We start from the raw sequence: 18,456 nt of genomic DNA on the forward strand, positions 1-18,456 counted from the left end.
AAAGGGAGGGAGTACAAAATACTTTAAGCTATGACAGTGGCAAAAAAATAGTTTAATGTACATAGGTGAAGATGTTCTTATGGGAAGAGAAATAAATAAAAGAAAATAAACAGGGATTTAGATGGAAGGGAAGAGTTTCAATAACAAAAATATTGAAGGAAATAAGAGGAGAACAGGCAAGAATGATTCTTTCCTTTTCACTGCCCTTTAGGGGAAAAAAGAGAAGTGGTTTGAACAGAGATTCTGTGCAATTAGTGGCAGAAAATGCTTCAGTAATTCTGAATAGGCTGTATATTTTGACCATATAAAGTGCTGCACTATTGGGTAAGGCACTGAGCAAGCTTTTGGGGGGAGCAATGTTTCAATTCCCATACAGTCAAGCGGGAGTATATTTTCACTCAACAACTGAAGGTGAATACCAGGATGTCTTCTTTGGAAAGGACATTGTCAGTTTCCTTCTTCACAGTTATCTAATCAAACTTGCATCCTATGCTCTATCTCAGGATATTAAAGCCTGATTTTTTTCCCTTCTTTTATTAACTTATTTGTTTGTTTAAGTTTAATGCTTTGCAGGGACTTCTTACATAGCTTGTTTTAGGGATAGTTAGTGCCATGGAAAAGTGAGAGAAAGTACTTTATAGTTGTGGTAATGAAGTACAGGATGTGCATAGAGAGGTGCTGAGGATTTTGTAGAATAAGAAAATTCTCAAAAACTGAGCTTATGGCTACACATAAACTGTATGGTTGAATTCGTCATGAGTGAGTATAAAAGAAACTGTCAGGATCATATTTCAAAGGCACAATACCCATCACAAGGATTTATGGGTAGCTGGTGACATTATAGACTCTAAGCTTTACCTTAGGTGAATGCTTGGAATGTGGTTTGCAGTTGGAATGGACAGTACCTCTGGAGAGGGAGAGAAGCAGGGTACTCAGGTATCTGTGCGTAGAATGCGTGGCACAGTGTATCTGGGAGTAGGTGACAGAGGGGCACTTGCTGGAGCATTGGCAAATTGCCATTTATCTTTGAGAAACTTTTAACTTGCTTCAGAGAAAGGTGTTAATTGAACTGCTATACATGGACTTAAATGCTTACTATTGTACAACAGTTGCACTAGCTTGGAGCAGCTATTCCTATGTTCCAGTTGCCAATAGTTGGGAACTGCTCTGTGGTACTAAACAAACTGTTGTTTTAATTTGTGATTTTTATGTTTGCCTACATTATTTGGTAGCTCTGCCAGCCTATAACAACTCAGAACTACAAACCTATAGACTGTGCATAATCATCAAATGGACTGATGGCATTTATGTGAGAACTCACACTAACCTCTAGAAACAAAATTCTCACAAGTTCATGTCTTCTGGGCATTTTTACTTCTTGCATGGTACTGAACTGTATCACATTGGTAGATAAGTACTGTAAGGAGCTTCATTTCAGCCTGATATGTAAAAGATCATATTTCAAAATATTGATGTATGAACCTGAAGAAAGGAGGTCAAGAAAAAGTAAATATGGTTATCACACATGCTCAGTACTTCAAGTGAAGAAGAAGATGAAGAAAAAGAAGACATGCACCAATTTTTTGACACTGTATGACAGAAAGTGTGAAATCAGGGAAATAGTTGCTTTTGCTGTTCATACCTCAGGTGCAGAAATGAGTATAGATAAGTTTTAATAAATTATGAAACTGACTTGCTGAGCAGCACATAAATTCGAGAGGCAAAGTGCTTAGTACTGCTGACAGGCACTAAAGTAAAAGTGACACTATACCTATCTGGCTTTTAGATCTAATAGCTCCTCTCCCTCTCTGAGGAGAGAGGAATGTTTCTGTTAGCTTCCTGAAGGTAAGATGTGGGCAGAAACTCTGTCTTAGAATTTATTAGTTTTCAACTGAATTTTTCTTTGAAGTAATAATAGATAAGTTGTCTGCATTAAGAAATTTTATGTCTCTAACAGTTACATGTCAGTGTAGTATGACTCACCTCCAGTGATCATCCATGGGAGCTGTCATCAATGCATAATTCTGCGTAGAAGCAAGTTCATCGCACCTTCAGTTGTTTCCACTCAAAGAAGATTGAAATACAGTACATTTCTTTAGAGAAAGATATAGACTTTGACTACTGGCATTCTTTTAGAAAACATTAATAATATAATAGTGTGTTTTTGTAGAGAACTGAACTTATATCACAGGAGTCAGCAAGTTTAATGTGATAAACAGCAAACATGCAAAAATATGTTCCTCTATTTTGCAGAGTGAAATATTATCACATTTTTCATTTCTCCTTAAAAGACTGTGAATAGCAGCATGTTTTCAAAGTACAAATTTGCTGTATCTATATGCTCTAAATTGTGAAATGAGAAAGTGATTGATTTTTTTATGTGGGTGTTGGTCCTTCCCTGCTGCTTCTGTGAGCACTTTGGAATTTTATTTGCAATAATTACCATTCCTTATATGCATTTCAGCATTGCTTGGAGATTTAGGTTGTTAAGTTTTCTCTAGTTACATTTTTTAAACTGACATTTGAACCATAAGACTGTACAATTGTCCTATTTGGAGGTTGGCAGTTGCACATCAATTAACTTTCACAATGTTTCTTACTCTAAACTGGAGATGAATATTTTTTGACCCTATTAAATAGCAAAATCACTGTTTTAAAACTACTTTATTAAACTTAAAAAGAGTCACCGTCTACATATTCAACCTCTTTGGTTTCTTTATACAGAAATTTCAATGTATTACAACTTTGCAAATAGTAGACTTGCTTTCAACCACGTAACTATGTTATAGCATGGCCAAAATGAGAACTGAACTCTAAATTCACTAGTATTGCCACTGGACTTCATAAGATACCACACCATCAAGGGATAGCAATAAAAGTTTCTAATTACTTCAGTTAACAGAAACTTGAGGCTAAAAATTAAGTCAGAAACTTAAGTAATTAATGAGTTTAAATATTTTCAACATTTCACAGCCCTGACAGCAACTGTATAAATATTAATGTTAATTTCAATAACCAACAGCCTCAGTTGCAACATTTACCTAGAATTTACCTAGGTTTCAGTAGGGATAACACAACCTTCTTCAGAATAAAAGTAACTGCCATTTGTCCATAGTGAACATCGTAAGGCTAAAACTATAAATCCATAAATTATCGCCAGACTGTAAAAACTTGTCTGAAACTACCTTGGCCCCATTTTGTGAGTGTGATGTGGGGGAGCCTCGAATTCTGTACTGGAACTGACCGTAGCATCATGAGGCCCACCTAGGTGGACACAATACCTTGCACCTGTGCATAAACTGTGTGATAGTTACTTGTTGGGACAAGATGCGAACCTAACTCCTGACCCTGACTCTACTAGTAAAGTGAAATGAAAGGTATAGCTGAGGAAAAGGGCATATATGTTATCCTGTGCAGAATGTACTTAGATCGACGTCCGTAACATTTATGAAGTATTCATTGGTCATGATATGAGGAAGACATCATGTGCTTACAAGGTACAGCCTGTCTAGGAAAATTTTCTGCTTAAGCATGAAGTTTAATCACCTAAAATGATCTTAGGAGTGGGAAAAATAATATAAAGCCAACATCGTCATTATTATGACTAGGTCTACAAATTTTGAGACGTATATGTTAAGCACTTACTTAGCTATGGTTGCAATGAATTAACATCCTATCGACTTAACACATAAATGGTCGTGATTGAACTTATGAACAAGTCTATATCTAATCTGTAACATCTGGAAATACAGGCCATATAAAATAGATGGTCGTTATTCAAGATTTAGGTGTTCCTTTTTTCCACACACCATTTGAGAGTGGAATGGTTGAGAAGTAGTATGAAAATGGTTTGATGAGCCCCCTGCTAGGCACTTACGTGTGAATTGCAGAGTAACCATGTAGATGTAGCTGTAGATGTAACAAAAGTAAATATTTGGAAAAATCTGCAGCAGTATGTAATTTCCCTCAGGGTGAAAGAATAAAGCATTTTACAACAGTGATCCTGGGACTTCAAAACTAGAGTCAGGTTAATGATTAAATGCACAAAAATAGTTGTTAATAATGTTTACTTTCTTCTGATAAAAATGACTACCCACGGAGATCTAAATGCTCTGTTGGTCTCAGCATTTTTGTCACTGTCCTAGCCTAACTTTTGCTATTGTTTCAGAAGTTTTGAAGGTGCTCATTAATGTAAGCATTCATTTTGAATTTTTGTGTTGAGAATAACACTTTTTGAATCACTTCCAACAGATTTAAGGCAACTTATAAATTCTTAAATGTCACTTTAAAAATTTTAGGTCTGGTGACTGACATCATTATATCATTAGATGACCATTACTTGTACTTCTGTAACTGGCTTCATGGAGATATACGTCAGTTTGACATTACAAATGCAGCTCATCCAAAGCTTGTTGGACAAATTTTCCTGGGAGGCAGTATTGTGAAAGGTGGACCTGTTAAAGTAACCGAAGATTCTGAATTAACGGTTAGTTGCACATTACTCCCCAACTGCTTTCATGATTCTGTTTGTCTGCAAGTCATTGCTTTTATTATTATTACTTTTATTATTATTATCATCATCATTATTATTATTATTATTTTATTGATTTCAGGAATATTTTATTGTAAATTTGAAATTAGCAGGGAACATATATGCTTTTTATAGGTTATATTTTCACATTGCTCGTATTTCTTATTGATTTTTGTGTGTGTGTGTGTGTGTGTGTGTGTGTGTGTGTGTGTGTGTGTGTGCAATAAAAGAACGGAATTTCAAGATTAAAAGTGATACATGACAGCAATAAATTTCATATAATCCCTATGACTAAGTGACTCTTTGCAGATTAGAGCTGTATACACAGCCATGCATTGTTAGTAGTATACCAGTTCCAAAATGTTATTAAAGCATGTTTCTTTCTAATGTTTCATCTCCTCTGAGAAGGTTTCCAACATTAGGAGAGGAAGCATTATGCAAAGATATGTGCCTTGGGCCATGGCCAAACACCCTGTCACCTTAAACACAATATAATTACTTACCATTAACATTATTATTTAGACTGGTTCATTAAACCACACTCCATTGTCTTCTCTCAACTGCTAAACTTTTTGCAGATTATAGTCTCCATGGCAAGGGAAAATATACTGGTCTGAAACAGATGTGTTGTTGCAATCAACTTCTGTTTGAAACTGAATAATGATCAAAGTTGTCAGAACTACACCAAATAAATCTGAAGCATTTTCAACAAAGTGCCAGGGCTTGAAGTGTTCCTGAGCTGCAATGAAGCTCACATAATACTAGGTACAGAAGATGATTAAAACTTGAAGCTGACAGCAGTAAGATTTTTGGGGAAAATTTAAGCATATGTATTGCAGGGATGGACTAATGTGGAATTACAGTGGTGTATATCTCAAAGTAAACATGAAACTCAGATCTACTAAGACAGAAATTCAAGCTACATGTGAGATTGTTTGGACAAGGTTCAAAGGAGATGGTGTAGAATTATAATTGGATCCTTCCATCAGTCACCAGACTCACCTCCTGATGTAAAAAAAATCCTCAAATCGCTAGCACATATGTTCACCAATTATACTGTGATCAGTGCAGGAGAATTGTATGACCAACAATTAAATGGGATATTTATGATTCTATTGGTTGTGAACGTGACAAGATGTCCCACAGAACATTACTAAGTGCTTTCTCTCAAAATTACTTGCAACAGATGATTTGGAATCCCACTCATGGTGAAAATATATTAGATATAATGGCAACAAATAGACCTGAGCTCTTTGAGGATCTTCACATTGAAGCTGGTCTCATTGACTATGAGGCAGCTGTAGCAACAATGATTACCAAAATACAGAGGGCAACTAAAATAAGTATAAAGATTGATATGTTCAGTACACTAGATAAAAAAGTAGTATTGTCTAGTTGAATGATGAACTTAAAAATTTTGGCTCAGGGCAGGAGCATGTAAAGAAACACTAGCTCAAGTTTAAATGCATAGTTGACCACGTACTGGATATATGTACCATGTAGAACAATTCATGATGGGAGGGGTCCTTTTTTTATATGTAGTTACAGTAAATAAACTTCTAAAGGCACAGAGAATACTTCATAATGTGTGGAAAACAAAGTATAGGGCTGTAGATAGAGGGATGCTGAATGAAATACATTTGGGTGTCAAGAGGGCAATGCATGAAGCCCTCAATGACTACAATAGTAGAGTATTATTGAAAGATCTTTCGCAATAGTCAAAGAAATTCTGGCCATGTGTAAAGGCTGTTAGTGGCATCAAGGTTAGTGTCGAGGCACATGTTGGTGAAACACAAACTGAAATTGACAGTAACAAATCACAAGCAAATGCTGAAGTCTATTTTCAAATGCTCATTTACAAAAGAAAACTCAGGGGTAATAACCCAGTTTGATTCTTGTACCATTGCTAAGATGAATGAATTAGATATTAGAAATAATAATAGAAATAGTGGGAATCATTAAAACTGAATGAAGTTCTAGAGTCCAATGGAATATCTATCAGATTCTATACCAGATTTGCAGCTGAGTTAATACCTCTTTTAATCATAATATACTGAAGATCCCTAACAAAAACGTGTGCTCAGTGGTTGGAAGAAGGCACAAGTCACACCATCTATAAGAAGGGCAGCAGACGTGATCCTCAAAAATTACCATCCAGTATCCTTGATGTCCATTTATTGTAGACTCTTAGAACATGCTGTGAATTCCGATGTAATTCTCAAATATTTCCAACAGAAATACTTCCTCCAGGCCAACCAGAATGGATTCCAAAAATATCATTTGAAAACCAACACACACTTCTCTCACATGCCATTTTAGATATCTCAAAAAGAATGAGCTCGTCCATACCAACCAGCATCTGTTCAGAAAATATTGATCATGTGAAAACTAACTCACATTTCTCTCAGTGCCATTCTGAAATATATGGAAAAAGCCAGCTTTCTGAATTGCACAGGTGGGAACTCTCCATGCAGTATATTCTACATTCCCATAACCATTCTGGCCTCAACCTTTGTTAGTAATTTTTCTCACTCATCCAGCCCCTTCCCTGTTCCCCTTCCAGCATTACACAGCCCTAATTCCACCAACACGCACTGTCTTTCTACTTTTCTCCTTTTTTGATACTTCCTCCCTCTCCACCCTGCCCTCCGTCTAACCTCCCGACTGCACCTAGCTGCCCTACCCTCTCTCCACCTCATCTTTGTGTGCTCCCCAACAGCACTTCACTATCTCTCACCTCTACCCTGCTATCCCTCCTCCTCCCTGCCTCCTCCTTACCACCACCCAGTTGCCACTTCCATCATGCACTGCTGGTGTTGCTGGCAGTGGGCTTCTGCTGCCAGAGGCTGCAGTCATGTGTATGTGAGTTGTGTTTGCATATGTGTGTGTGTGTGTGTGTGTGTGTGTGTGTGTGTGTGTGTGTGTGTGTGTGTGTGTGTGTGTATCATCAATTTTCAACAAAGGCCTTATTGGCCGAAAGCTTATTTTGTGACAGTCCTTTTGTTGTGCCTATCTGCACTCGGCATCTCCAAGGAAGGATTCTGCCAAGATTCTTGGCATATTTTGAGGGGGGCCACTCATCACTGCAGATGCAATGGTCACAGGTGGCTAGGCTGTATGGAAGGGACTTCTTGGTGTGGAATGGGTGGCAGCAGTTGAAGTGAAGGTATTGCTGGTTTGATGTGGATGGAGGTATTGATGTAGCCATCTTTGAGGTGGAGGTTAACATCAAAGAAGTGGCTTGTTGAGCTGAGTAGGTCCAGGTGAAGTGAGTGGGGGAGAAGATATTGAGATTCAGGAGGAATGTTGATAGGGTATCCTTACCGTCAGTACAGATCACGAAGATGTCATCAATGAATCTGAACCAAGTAAGGGGTATGGAATTCTGGGTGTTTGGGAAGAACTTCTCTAGATGACTCATGAATGGGTTGGCATAGGATGGTGCCACGTGGGCACCCATAGCCATACCCTAGATTTGTTTGTAGATAAAAGAGAAGTAATTATGAGTCAGGCTATAGTTGGTCATGGTGACTAGGAAGGAGGTTGTAGGTTTGGAATGCATTGGGTGTTGGGAAGGGTAATGTTCAATAGTGGTAAGGCCATGGGTGTTAGGTATGTTAGTATAATGGGAGGTGGCATCAATATAGACAAGCAGGGCACAATGTGGTGAAGGAACAGGAACTGTGAAGAATCGGTGGAGGAAATGGTTATATAGGAGGGTAGGTTGCGGGTAATAGACTGAGAGCAGAGATTCCCTCTGTGGAGGCATGGCAACTGGTCACACTGGGGCTACTTGGATGATTGGGTTTATGGACTTCAGGAAGCATGTAGATAGTAGGGGTTTGGGGAGTGGCAGGGGTTGAGGAGAGAGATGGGAAGAGATTCTGGGATGGGCCTAAGGATTTGGGGAATGGATTTCTGGAATGAGGTTGTTGTGGAACGGTTTGTAGGGTGATGAATCTGCCAGCTGGTGGAGTCATTCTGCTAAGTAATCCTTGTGTTTCAAAACAGCAGTGATGGAGCCTTCATCAGCAGGTAGGATTATGAGGTCGAGATCAGTTGTTAGGTGGTGGACTGCACTTCGATGTGTGTAAGGTTAGTTTGCATGATGAGGGATTTTTGAAGTGATTGTGAGGCAAGGTTCAAGGTTAAGAAATTCAGAAAAGTTAACAGGGAGTGATTTGTGGATAGTGTTGCTGGATCACATTTGGATGGAGGAGCGAACTGAGTCAGGCAGTGTTCAATATTGGTCTTTGGTTGAGTCTGATTGGTAGTGTTGGTGACAAAAAATTGTTCCCACTTATGGACTGGGAGAAGGAGAGGAGGTCTTTAACAAGTCCTGCATGATTGAATTTGGGAGTGGGGAAAAAGTGAGGCCTTTGGAAAGGACTGATACCTCTGCAGAGCTAAGGCTATTGGAGGAAAGGTTCATGACTGTATTTTGCGTCTGTTTATGTTCTGGATTCTGTATGGTGGTTGGAGGGAGTTCTTGAGGGTGGGGATAAATGTAATAGGTCTGTGGGACAGGGTTTGTCAGCTATAAAGGGATGTGGGGGAGGTTTGGAGATTGTTGTAGAGGTGGTGGATAGTGGTAGTCCAAGGCAGGAGTAGGAAGTGAACAGAGTGAAGAATTTTTTGAGGTGGCACTGTGCATGTTGCTCTAGGTCCTAGAGGACAAGAGTTTCAGTCTGTGACATGGGATCCAAGAATTTGGTATTGCATAGCAGGAGAATTTTGCATATTGAGGTGAGGTATTGCAAAGAGGTTTGGGTCTGTTTGATATGGTTTTGCAGGATTGTATTGGTGAGGGTTAAGGATTAGTGGAATCTGAACAGCAGGAGGTCATTGAGGAAGGAAAGGTGGCAGGCAGAGATGGGTAATTTAATGGTAATGTCATTTGTGGATGATTCCATGAGCCAGAAAACAATCCAGGAACAGTATATGGGACTGAGTTCTGGCTAGGGATAAGGAAACTTTTCTGTATTGACACAGATGGGAGGAGCAAGGACCCATGGTGGTGGATAAAAACGTGTAAAAATATGTAAGTAACATATAAATATGGCTGAAAATTTCGAAAAAATATGCACAAAAATGTGGGAAAAATCGCAGAGAAAGCAAGATGAAATATGAAGGAGTTGGCTGATATTGAAAAGCAAAAAAACTACTGAAATTGGGGTGAAGACACAATGAAATCAAAGAAAAAATAAATAAAAAAGTTGTAATGTGGGTTGCAGTTCTGTGGGTAGATAAGTGGGAAGAAGGGGGATGGCAGGCATGAGCTTTTCCTTCAAGAACCGTAGCTCTATATAAGTATCACTCCTTTCCAAAGACCTCACCTTTTGCCCCACCCCCAAATTCAGTCATGCAGGAGTTGAAGCCCTTCTATCTTTCTCCTGGTCCCTGCAGTGGAAACACTTTTTTGCCTCCAACCCTACCAATCAGACTCAACCTGACTCAGTTCAACGCCTCCATTCAACTGTGATCCATCCACACTGCCACCGAATCACTCCCTGTTAGCTTTTCAGACTTTCCTAACCTCCACCCTTTGCCTCGTCCATCCCTCCACAACCCTTGCTCCAAAACCCCTGCCTCATGGCTCATACCCCTGTAATGGACCTAGATACAATACCTGTCCCACACATCCTCCCACCACTATCTACTCTAGGCTGGTCACAAGCATCATCTATCCCCATGGGCAGGGCTACCTGTGAAACCAGTCATGTGATCTACAAGCTAAGCTACAACCACCATGCTGCATTCTACATGGGCGTGATAACCAACAAGCAGTCTTTTCTCATGAATGTACTCCAACAAACTGTGGCCAAGAAACAGATGGACCACCCTGTTGCTGAGCACACCACCCAATGTGACGTTCTTCATTTCAGTGACTGTTTCACAGCCTGTGCCAAGTGGATCCTGCTCACCAGCAACAGGTTTTCTGAACTTCAGAGGTGGGAATTCTTCCTTCAGTATATCCTATGTTCCCGTAATCCTTCTGGCCTCAACCATCTAGCCCCTCATTCCAGCACTAAAAGCCCTCTACTCCACCAATGCACCCACAATCTTATTACTTCTCTCATTTTTAGCTTATTGGGAGGGCTGAGAAAAAAGATTGCACTGAAAAACTTAAGAACTTAAAGGTGGAAAACAGATATTACTGAGGAACATCATGCAAGAGTCAATAAGAGTGGAAAGCTAATTCCATTATACATGGTAGGCAGGTAAGGGGGCATAGAAAAATAGACAGCTTGGAAAATAAAAAATGTAGAAAATAAAAGGGAACAAAGAAATATAATAGTCACTGAAAAGAAATACTGAGACCATAAAAATTAACTAAATTAAGACCAGGTGGGTGGCAAGAACCAAGCACATGTTGTAAACCCATTTCTTACTTGTAGAGTTCCGAAATGTTGGTGTCAGGAGGGAGGTTCCAGATGGCATTTGTGCTGAAACAGGCACCAACGTAATGAATGTCATATTGTAGAGTGTGCTCTACAGCAGGATCATCTGTGTCGCCAAGATGCACTTTTTGCGTATGCCCTTTCATCCTAATTGATAACTTGGTGGTAGTTATACCAATGCAGAAGGCCAAATGGTGTTTATGTCTGATACATGACACATGTCATTTCACGGGTGGCTCTTACTTGATTACTCCTCTTTGTTTTCTTTCCCAAAATTTTGCCTTTTGATATGTCTGCTAAAATCTTATGCATAAATAAATTTCCAAGACACTTTGTTTTCCTTTTTTGAATAGTTTCTGTGAGATTTTTCCACTTTTTGATATTTTTCAAAACCTCTTCAATCATTTTCTTTCCATCCAGCTGGTCCATGTCAGTGTTCTCCAAAGCCACATTTGCGTCACTTCTAAGCACTTTCTACCTGCCTTCATCAATGTCCGACTGTCACAGTCTTATAGGATCACACTCCAGGTGAATGTTTTGAAAAATTCTTTTTTTGCTATGTGAAATGGCTTGTTGACTATTAGCTGCTGCCATACTTTGAAAACACATTTAATTGTTGTAATATTTTTTCTGATTTCTGTGCTGCATCTGTTGTCTTCTGTAACCAGGTACTTAAATAACAAAATTTTGTAAATGTTATTTAATTTCCTTTGATTCTGATGTCAGGTGCACTCGTTCTTTATTTGCATACTATCATAATTTTGGTTTTTGACAGTTAATTTTAATTTGAAACATTTCATAATTAGTAAAAAACTAGAAACTATATTCTGCATATGTTTTTCACCATCAGATATTAATGCAGTACTATCTGGAAATTTTATGCAGTGAATTGGGGGCCACTCACTTTAAGTATCCAGGCTCCAAAAATATAATACTGAGAGAAAACTGAATGTTGGTGACTGAGCCACAGACAGAAACAACTTACATGGGGCATGCAGGAACTGAACAGATGACCGTACACCAGAAATAAATTCAAATAAAATCAGTCATTAATTTTCTTTGAACTTCTGGGTAATATCAGTAATTATACTACTAAATCATAATGTCCCATTAAAGGTGGTGAAATAAGTAGGGACAACATAGTCAATAATGCTTTAATACAGCATACTAATAAAGACATGTTATTTACTCCTGCTCCTCTGTATAAGCCATGAAGAAAAGTTCTCACAGCCTACTGAAATTGTGGAACTAATAAAGCTATCAGAAATTAGTAAGTTATCTTTGAATGATTTCACAGTGCCATTTGGCAGGCCTAAAAGACCACAGTCTGCTGGGAATTGAAGAAATGACAGAGTCAAGTGACTCAAACTACTGTTCTGTTATTCGAAATCTGATCTTTGTATAATCTGTCCTGTGTAAACCAAGAAATGACACAGTATATGAACAGTATGACACTCCAGAGCTTAAACAGTCTGTGTTCACATCTCAGTAATATGAGATATTGTTTTTTGTTTGTCAAGACTATATCCACTGGGTCTTATAATGACAGAAAAATTCATCACTGTTTGTTGATCTGTACATTCCAACTATTTTGCTGCTGATTCAAAGCCATCATCTCTTTACGATTTTTTTAGAGTGAACATTGTTGTTGTTGTTGTGGTCTTCAGTCCTGAGACTGGTTTGATGCAGCTCTCCATGCTACTCTATCCTGTGCAAGCTTTTTCATCTCCCAGTACCTACTGCAACCTACATCCTTCTGAATCTGCTTAGTGTATTCATCTCTTGGTCTCCCTCTACGATTTTTACCCTCCACGCTGCCCTCCAATACTAAATTGGTGATCCCTTGATGCCTCAGAACATGTCCTACCAACCGATCCCTGCTTCTGGTCAAGTTGTGCCACAAACTTCTCTTCTCCCCAATCCTATTCAATACTTCCTCATTAGTTATGTGATCTACCCATCTAATCTTCAGCATTCTTCTGTAGCACCACATTTCGAAAGCTTCTATTCTCTTCTTGTCCAAACTATTTATCGTCCATGTTTCACTTCCATACATGGCTACACTCCATACGAATACTTTCAGAAATGACTTCCTGACACTTAAATCAATACTGGATGTTAACAAATTTCTCTTCTTCAGAAACGCTTTCCTTGCCATTGCCAGCCTGCATTTTATATCCTCTCTACTTCGACCATCATCAGTTATTTTGCTCCCCAAATAGCAAAACTCCTTTACTACTTTAAGTGCCTCATTTCCTAATCTAATTCCCTGAGCATCACCCGAGTTAATTAGACTACATTCCATTATCCTTGTTTTGCTTTTGTTGATGTTCATCTTATATCCTCCTTTCAAGACACTGTCCATTCCATTCAACTGCTCTTCCAAGTCCTTTGCTGTCTCTGACAGAATTACAATGTCATCGGCGAACCTCAAGTTTTTATTTCTTCTCCATGAATTTTAATACCTACTCCGAATTTTTCTTTTGTTTCCTTTACTGCTTGCTCAATATACATATTGAACAACATCGGGGAGAGGCTACAACCCTGTCTTACTCCCTTCCCAACCACTGCTTCCCTTTCATGCCCCTCGACTCTTATAACTGCCATCTGGTTTCTGTACAAATTGTAAATAGCCTTTTGCTCCCTGTATTTTACCCCTGCCACCTTTAGAATTTGAAAGAGAGTATTCCAGTCAACATTGTCAAAAGCTTTCTCTAAGTCTACAAATGCTAGAAACGTAGGTTTGCTTTTCCTTAATCTTTCTTCTAAGATAAGTCGTAAGGTCAGTATTGCCTCACGTGTTCCAGTGTTTCTACGGAATCCAAACTGATCTTCCCCGAGGTTGGCTTCTACTAGTTTTTCCATTTGTCTGTAAAGAATTCGTGTTAGTATTTTGCAGCTGTGACTTATTAAGCTGATAGTTCGGTAATTTTCACATCTGTCAACACCTGCTTTCTTTGGGATTGGAATTATTATATTCTTCTTGAAGTCTGAGGGTATTTCGCCTGTTTCATACATCTTGCTGACCAGATGGTAGAGTTTTGTCAGGACTGGCTCTCCCATGGCCGTCAGTAGTTCCAATGGAATATTGTCTACTCCGGGGGCCTTGTTTCGACTCAGGTCTTTCAGTGCTCTGTCAAACTCTTCACGCAGTATCATATCTCCCATTTCATCTTCATCTACATCCTCTTCTATTTCCATAATATTGTTCTCAATTACATCGCCCTTGTATAGACCCTCTATATACTCCTTCCACCTTTCTGCTTTCCCTTCTTTGCTTAGAACTGGGTTTCCATCTGAGCTCTTGATATTCGTACAAGTCGTTCTCTTATCTCCAAAGGTCTCTTTAATTTTCCTGTAGGTGGTATCTATCTTACCTCTAGTGAGATAGGCCTCTACATCCTTACATTTGTCCTCTAGCCATCCCTGCTTAGCCATTTTGCACTTCCTGTCGATCTCATTTTTGAGACGTTTGTATTCCTTTCTGCCTGTTTCACTTACTGCATTTTTATATTTTCTCCTTTCATCAATTAAATTCAATATTTCTTCTGATACCCAAGGATTTCTACTAGCCCTCGTCTTTTTACCTACTTGATCCTCTGCTACCTTCACTACTTCATCCCTCAAAGCTACCCATTCTTCTTCTACTGTATTTATTTCCGCCATTCCTGTCAATTGCTCCTTTATGCTCTCCCTGAATCTCTGTACAACCTCTGATTCTTTTAGTTTATCCAGGTCCCATCTCCTTAAATTCCCACCTTTTTGCAGTTTCTTCAGTTTTAATCTACAGGTCATAACCAATAGATTGTGGTCAGAGTCCACATCTGCCCCTGGAAATGTCTTACAATTTAAAACCTGGTTCCTAAATCTCTGTCTTACCATTATATAATCTATCTGATACCTTTTAGTATCTCCAGGGTTCTTCCATGTATACAACCTTCTTTCATGATTCTTAAACCAAGTGTTAGTTATGATTACGTTGTGCTCTGTGCAAAATTCGACCAGGCGGCTTCCTCTTTCATTTCTGTCCCCCAATCCATATTCACCTACTATGTTTCCTTCTCTCCCTTTTCCTACACTCGAATTCCAGTCACCCATGACTATTAAATTTTCGTCTCCCTTCACAATCTGAATAATTTCTTTTATTTCATCATACATTTCTTCAATTTCTTCGTCATCTGCAGAGCTAGTTGGCATATAAACTTGTACTACTGTAGTAGGCGTGGGCTTCATATCTATCTTGGCCACAATAATGCGTTCACTATGCTGTTTGTAGTAGCTTACCCGCATTCCTATTTTCCTATTCATTATTAAACCTACTCCTGCATTACCCCTATTTGATTTTGTGTTTATAACCCTGTAGTCACCTGACCAGAAGTCTTGTTCCTCCTGCCACCGAACTTCACTAATTCCCACTATATCTAACTTCAACCTATCCATTTCCCTTTTTAAATTTTCTAACCTACCTGCCCGATTAAGGGATCTGACATTCCACGCTCCGATCCGTAGAACGCCAGTTTTCTTTCTCCTGATAACGACATCCTCTTGAGTAGTCCCCGCCCGGAGATCCGAATGGGGGACTATTTTACCTCCGGAATATTTTACCCAAGAGGACGCCATCATCATGTAATCATACAGTAAAGCTGCATGCCCTCGGGAAACATTACGGCTGTAGTTTCCCCTTGCTTTCAGCCGTTCGCAGTACCAGCACAGCAAGGCCGTTTTGGTTATTGTTACAAGGTCAGATCAGTCAAACATCCAGACTGTTGCCCTTGCAACTACTGAAAAGGCTGCTGCCCCTCTTCAGGAACCACACGTTTGTCTGGCCTCTCAACAGATACCCCTCCGTTGTGGTTGCACCTACGGTACGGCTATCTGTATCGCTGAGGCACGCAAGCCTCCCCACCAACGGCAAGGTCCATGGTTCATGGGGGGGAGAGTGAACATTATTTTTACATAAATGCCTATGTAGAATATCTCCACTGTGGATATGGGAGGATGTACCAATAAGATGGTCAACACTACTACACTACTGGCCATTAAAATTGCTACACCACGAAGATGACGTGCTACAAACACGAAATTTAACCGACAGGAACAAGATGCTGTGATATGCAAATGATTAGCTTTTCAGGGCATTAACACAAGGTTCGCGCCGGTGGCAACACCTACAACGTGCTGACATGAGGAAAGTTTCCAACCGAGTCCTCATACACAAACAGCAGTTGACCGGCGTTGCCTGCTGAAACGTTGTTCTGATGCCTTGTGTAAGGAGGAGAAATGCGTACCATCATGTTTCCGACTTTGATAAAGGTCGGATTGTAGCCTATTGCGATTGCGGTTTATCATATCGCGACATTGCTGCTCGTGTTGGTCGAGATCCAATGACTGCTAGCAGAATATGGAATCGGTGGGTTCAGGAGGGTAATATGGAACGCTGTGCTGGATCCCAACGGCCTCGTATCACTAACAGTCAAGATGACAGGCATCTTTTCCGCATGGCTGTAACGGATCCTTCAGCCACGTCTCGATCCCTGAGTCAACAGATGGGGACGTTTGCAAGACAACAACCATCTGCACGAACAGTTCGATGATGTTTGCAGCTGCATGGACTATCAGCTCAGAGACCAAGGCTGAGGTTACCCTTGATGCTGCATCACAGGCAGAAGCGCCTGCGATGGTGTACTCAACGACAAACCTGGGTGCACGAATGGCAAAACGTAATTTTTTCGGATGAATTCACATTCTGTTTACAGCATCACGATGGTCTCATCCATGTTTGGCAACATCATGGTGAACACACATTGGAAGCGTGTATTCGTCATTGCCATACTGGCGTATCACCCAGCGTGGTGGTATGGGGTGCCATTGGTTACACGTCTCTGTCACCTCTTGTTCGCATTGACGGCACTTTGAACAGTGGACGTTACATTTCAGATGTGTTACGAACCGTGGTTCTACACTTCATTCTATCCTTGCGAAACCCTACATTTCAGCAGGATAATGCACGACTGCATGTTGCAGGTCCTGTGGGGCCTTTCTGGATAAAGAAAATGTTTGACTGCTGCCCTGGTCAGCACATTCTCTAGATATCTCACCAACTGAAAATGTCTGGTCAATGGTGGCCGAGCAACCGGCTCGTAACAATACGCCAATCACTACTCTTGATGAACTGTGGTACCGTGTTGAAGCTGCATTGGCAGCTGTACCTGTACACGCCATCGAAGCTCTGCTTGACTCAATGCCCAGGCGTATCAAGGCCGTTATTACGGCCAGAGGTGGTTGTTCTGGGTACTGATTTCTCAGGATCTATGCACCCAAACTGCATGAAAATGTAATCACGTGTCAGTTCTAGTATAATATATTTGTCCTATGAATACCCATTTATCATCGGCATTTCTTCTTGGTGTTGCAATTTTAATGGCCAGTAGTGTATGAATAGATAACATTATTATGAGAGAACACTACAATACAAGAAACATCTACACAATACAAAGGTCAAAACAAGAATGTCTTTGATCTCCAGTCTCCCAAATATCCCACTTCAGAGCTGCAGCTCTTTGGTCTCTGATGAGACACCAATAGTTTATTGTTCCCACAGATGGGACAGTGTATACTTGATATGGAGCCAAGTGTGCCAGTGGTTATAGTGTGTGGCTGAACTGTGACTGTAGTGGGGAAAGTCATGTAGGTGGCTACTACTGTGGCGTTTGAGATGCTGCTGGGGAACAGAACATTGTTGGCGGTGTTGTGAGGGCTTCTGGCTGGTAGGAGGTGTGGATAAGTGCAGTGATGATGAGGATACCATTTTAAGACAAGTGTGATGATAGTGCCTTGCAGTTGATGTGGGAAGATAGTAAATATGCATGTGAGAGTAAGTAAATAGATGGAGTGTGCTTGGAAGGCCTTGCTGTTTGGTGATGATGAGATAATTACTGAGTGTTTTTGCACTGACACCCTTTGGCTGGGATTGGTGTACATTGATGGTGATGACTACCAGTGCAGAGAGTGGTTGTGAAGTTGTGTCAACATTTTTGAGTGATGTTGTGTTTGTGTTCTCCACATTGGTGTTGTAAGGAGACTGCAATGATGGATGAATAATGTCATCATGGAGCATCACAAATTCACACTCCAACAGTGCTTTGTACAAAAATGTTTTTGGTATAGTATGTGCCATCAGAGCTGGAATTTGACATTTAGGGATGTGCTGTTTCATGTGTTATACCAGAGCTGGGAGTTTGGTTGGCACAGCTGCAGTTGCGGGTAATACAAAGCCTGCTGGAAGGCTGAGGGCTTCCTCATACAGTAATTGTGCCAGAGATGCCTGTAGATCTACCTTAAAGACTATATGGGTGCCAAGGAAGGCACACGGTAATGCCTCTGACACCTGGCTGTGTGGCACATGAGATTGGTCTTAAGTGTTACTTTAAGGATGGTACACCATTGTTTGATTTCGTTTGTGGTGTAGAGGTGACAAAGGGCTTCAAAGAAAGTTGACTCAAATAGGTGTCCTTGGTTAGTAAT

The 18,456-nt window shown here is 40.1% G+C and overlaps 1 protein-coding gene across 1 annotated transcript in view; it reads left to right on the plus strand.

Moving 5' to 3' along the window:
• The window catches only part of LOC124789629 (methanethiol oxidase-like), a 130,641-nt gene that overhangs the window by 40,299 nt on the left and 71,886 nt on the right, over nucleotides 1–18,456 (plus strand). Inside the window, exon 8 of the mRNA XM_047257050.1 lies at nucleotides 4,299–4,486. Coding sequence (XP_047113006.1) covers nucleotides 4,299–4,486 — 188 coding nt within the window. The remainder of the gene's footprint in view (nucleotides 1–4,298; nucleotides 4,487–18,456) is intronic.

Source organism: Schistocerca piceifrons, chromosome 3 (assembly GCF_021461385.2).
Source record: "Schistocerca piceifrons isolate TAMUIC-IGC-003096 chromosome 3, iqSchPice1.1, whole genome shotgun sequence".
In the NCBI taxonomy this organism is placed as follows: Eukaryota; Metazoa; Arthropoda; class Insecta; order Orthoptera; family Acrididae; genus Schistocerca; species Schistocerca piceifrons.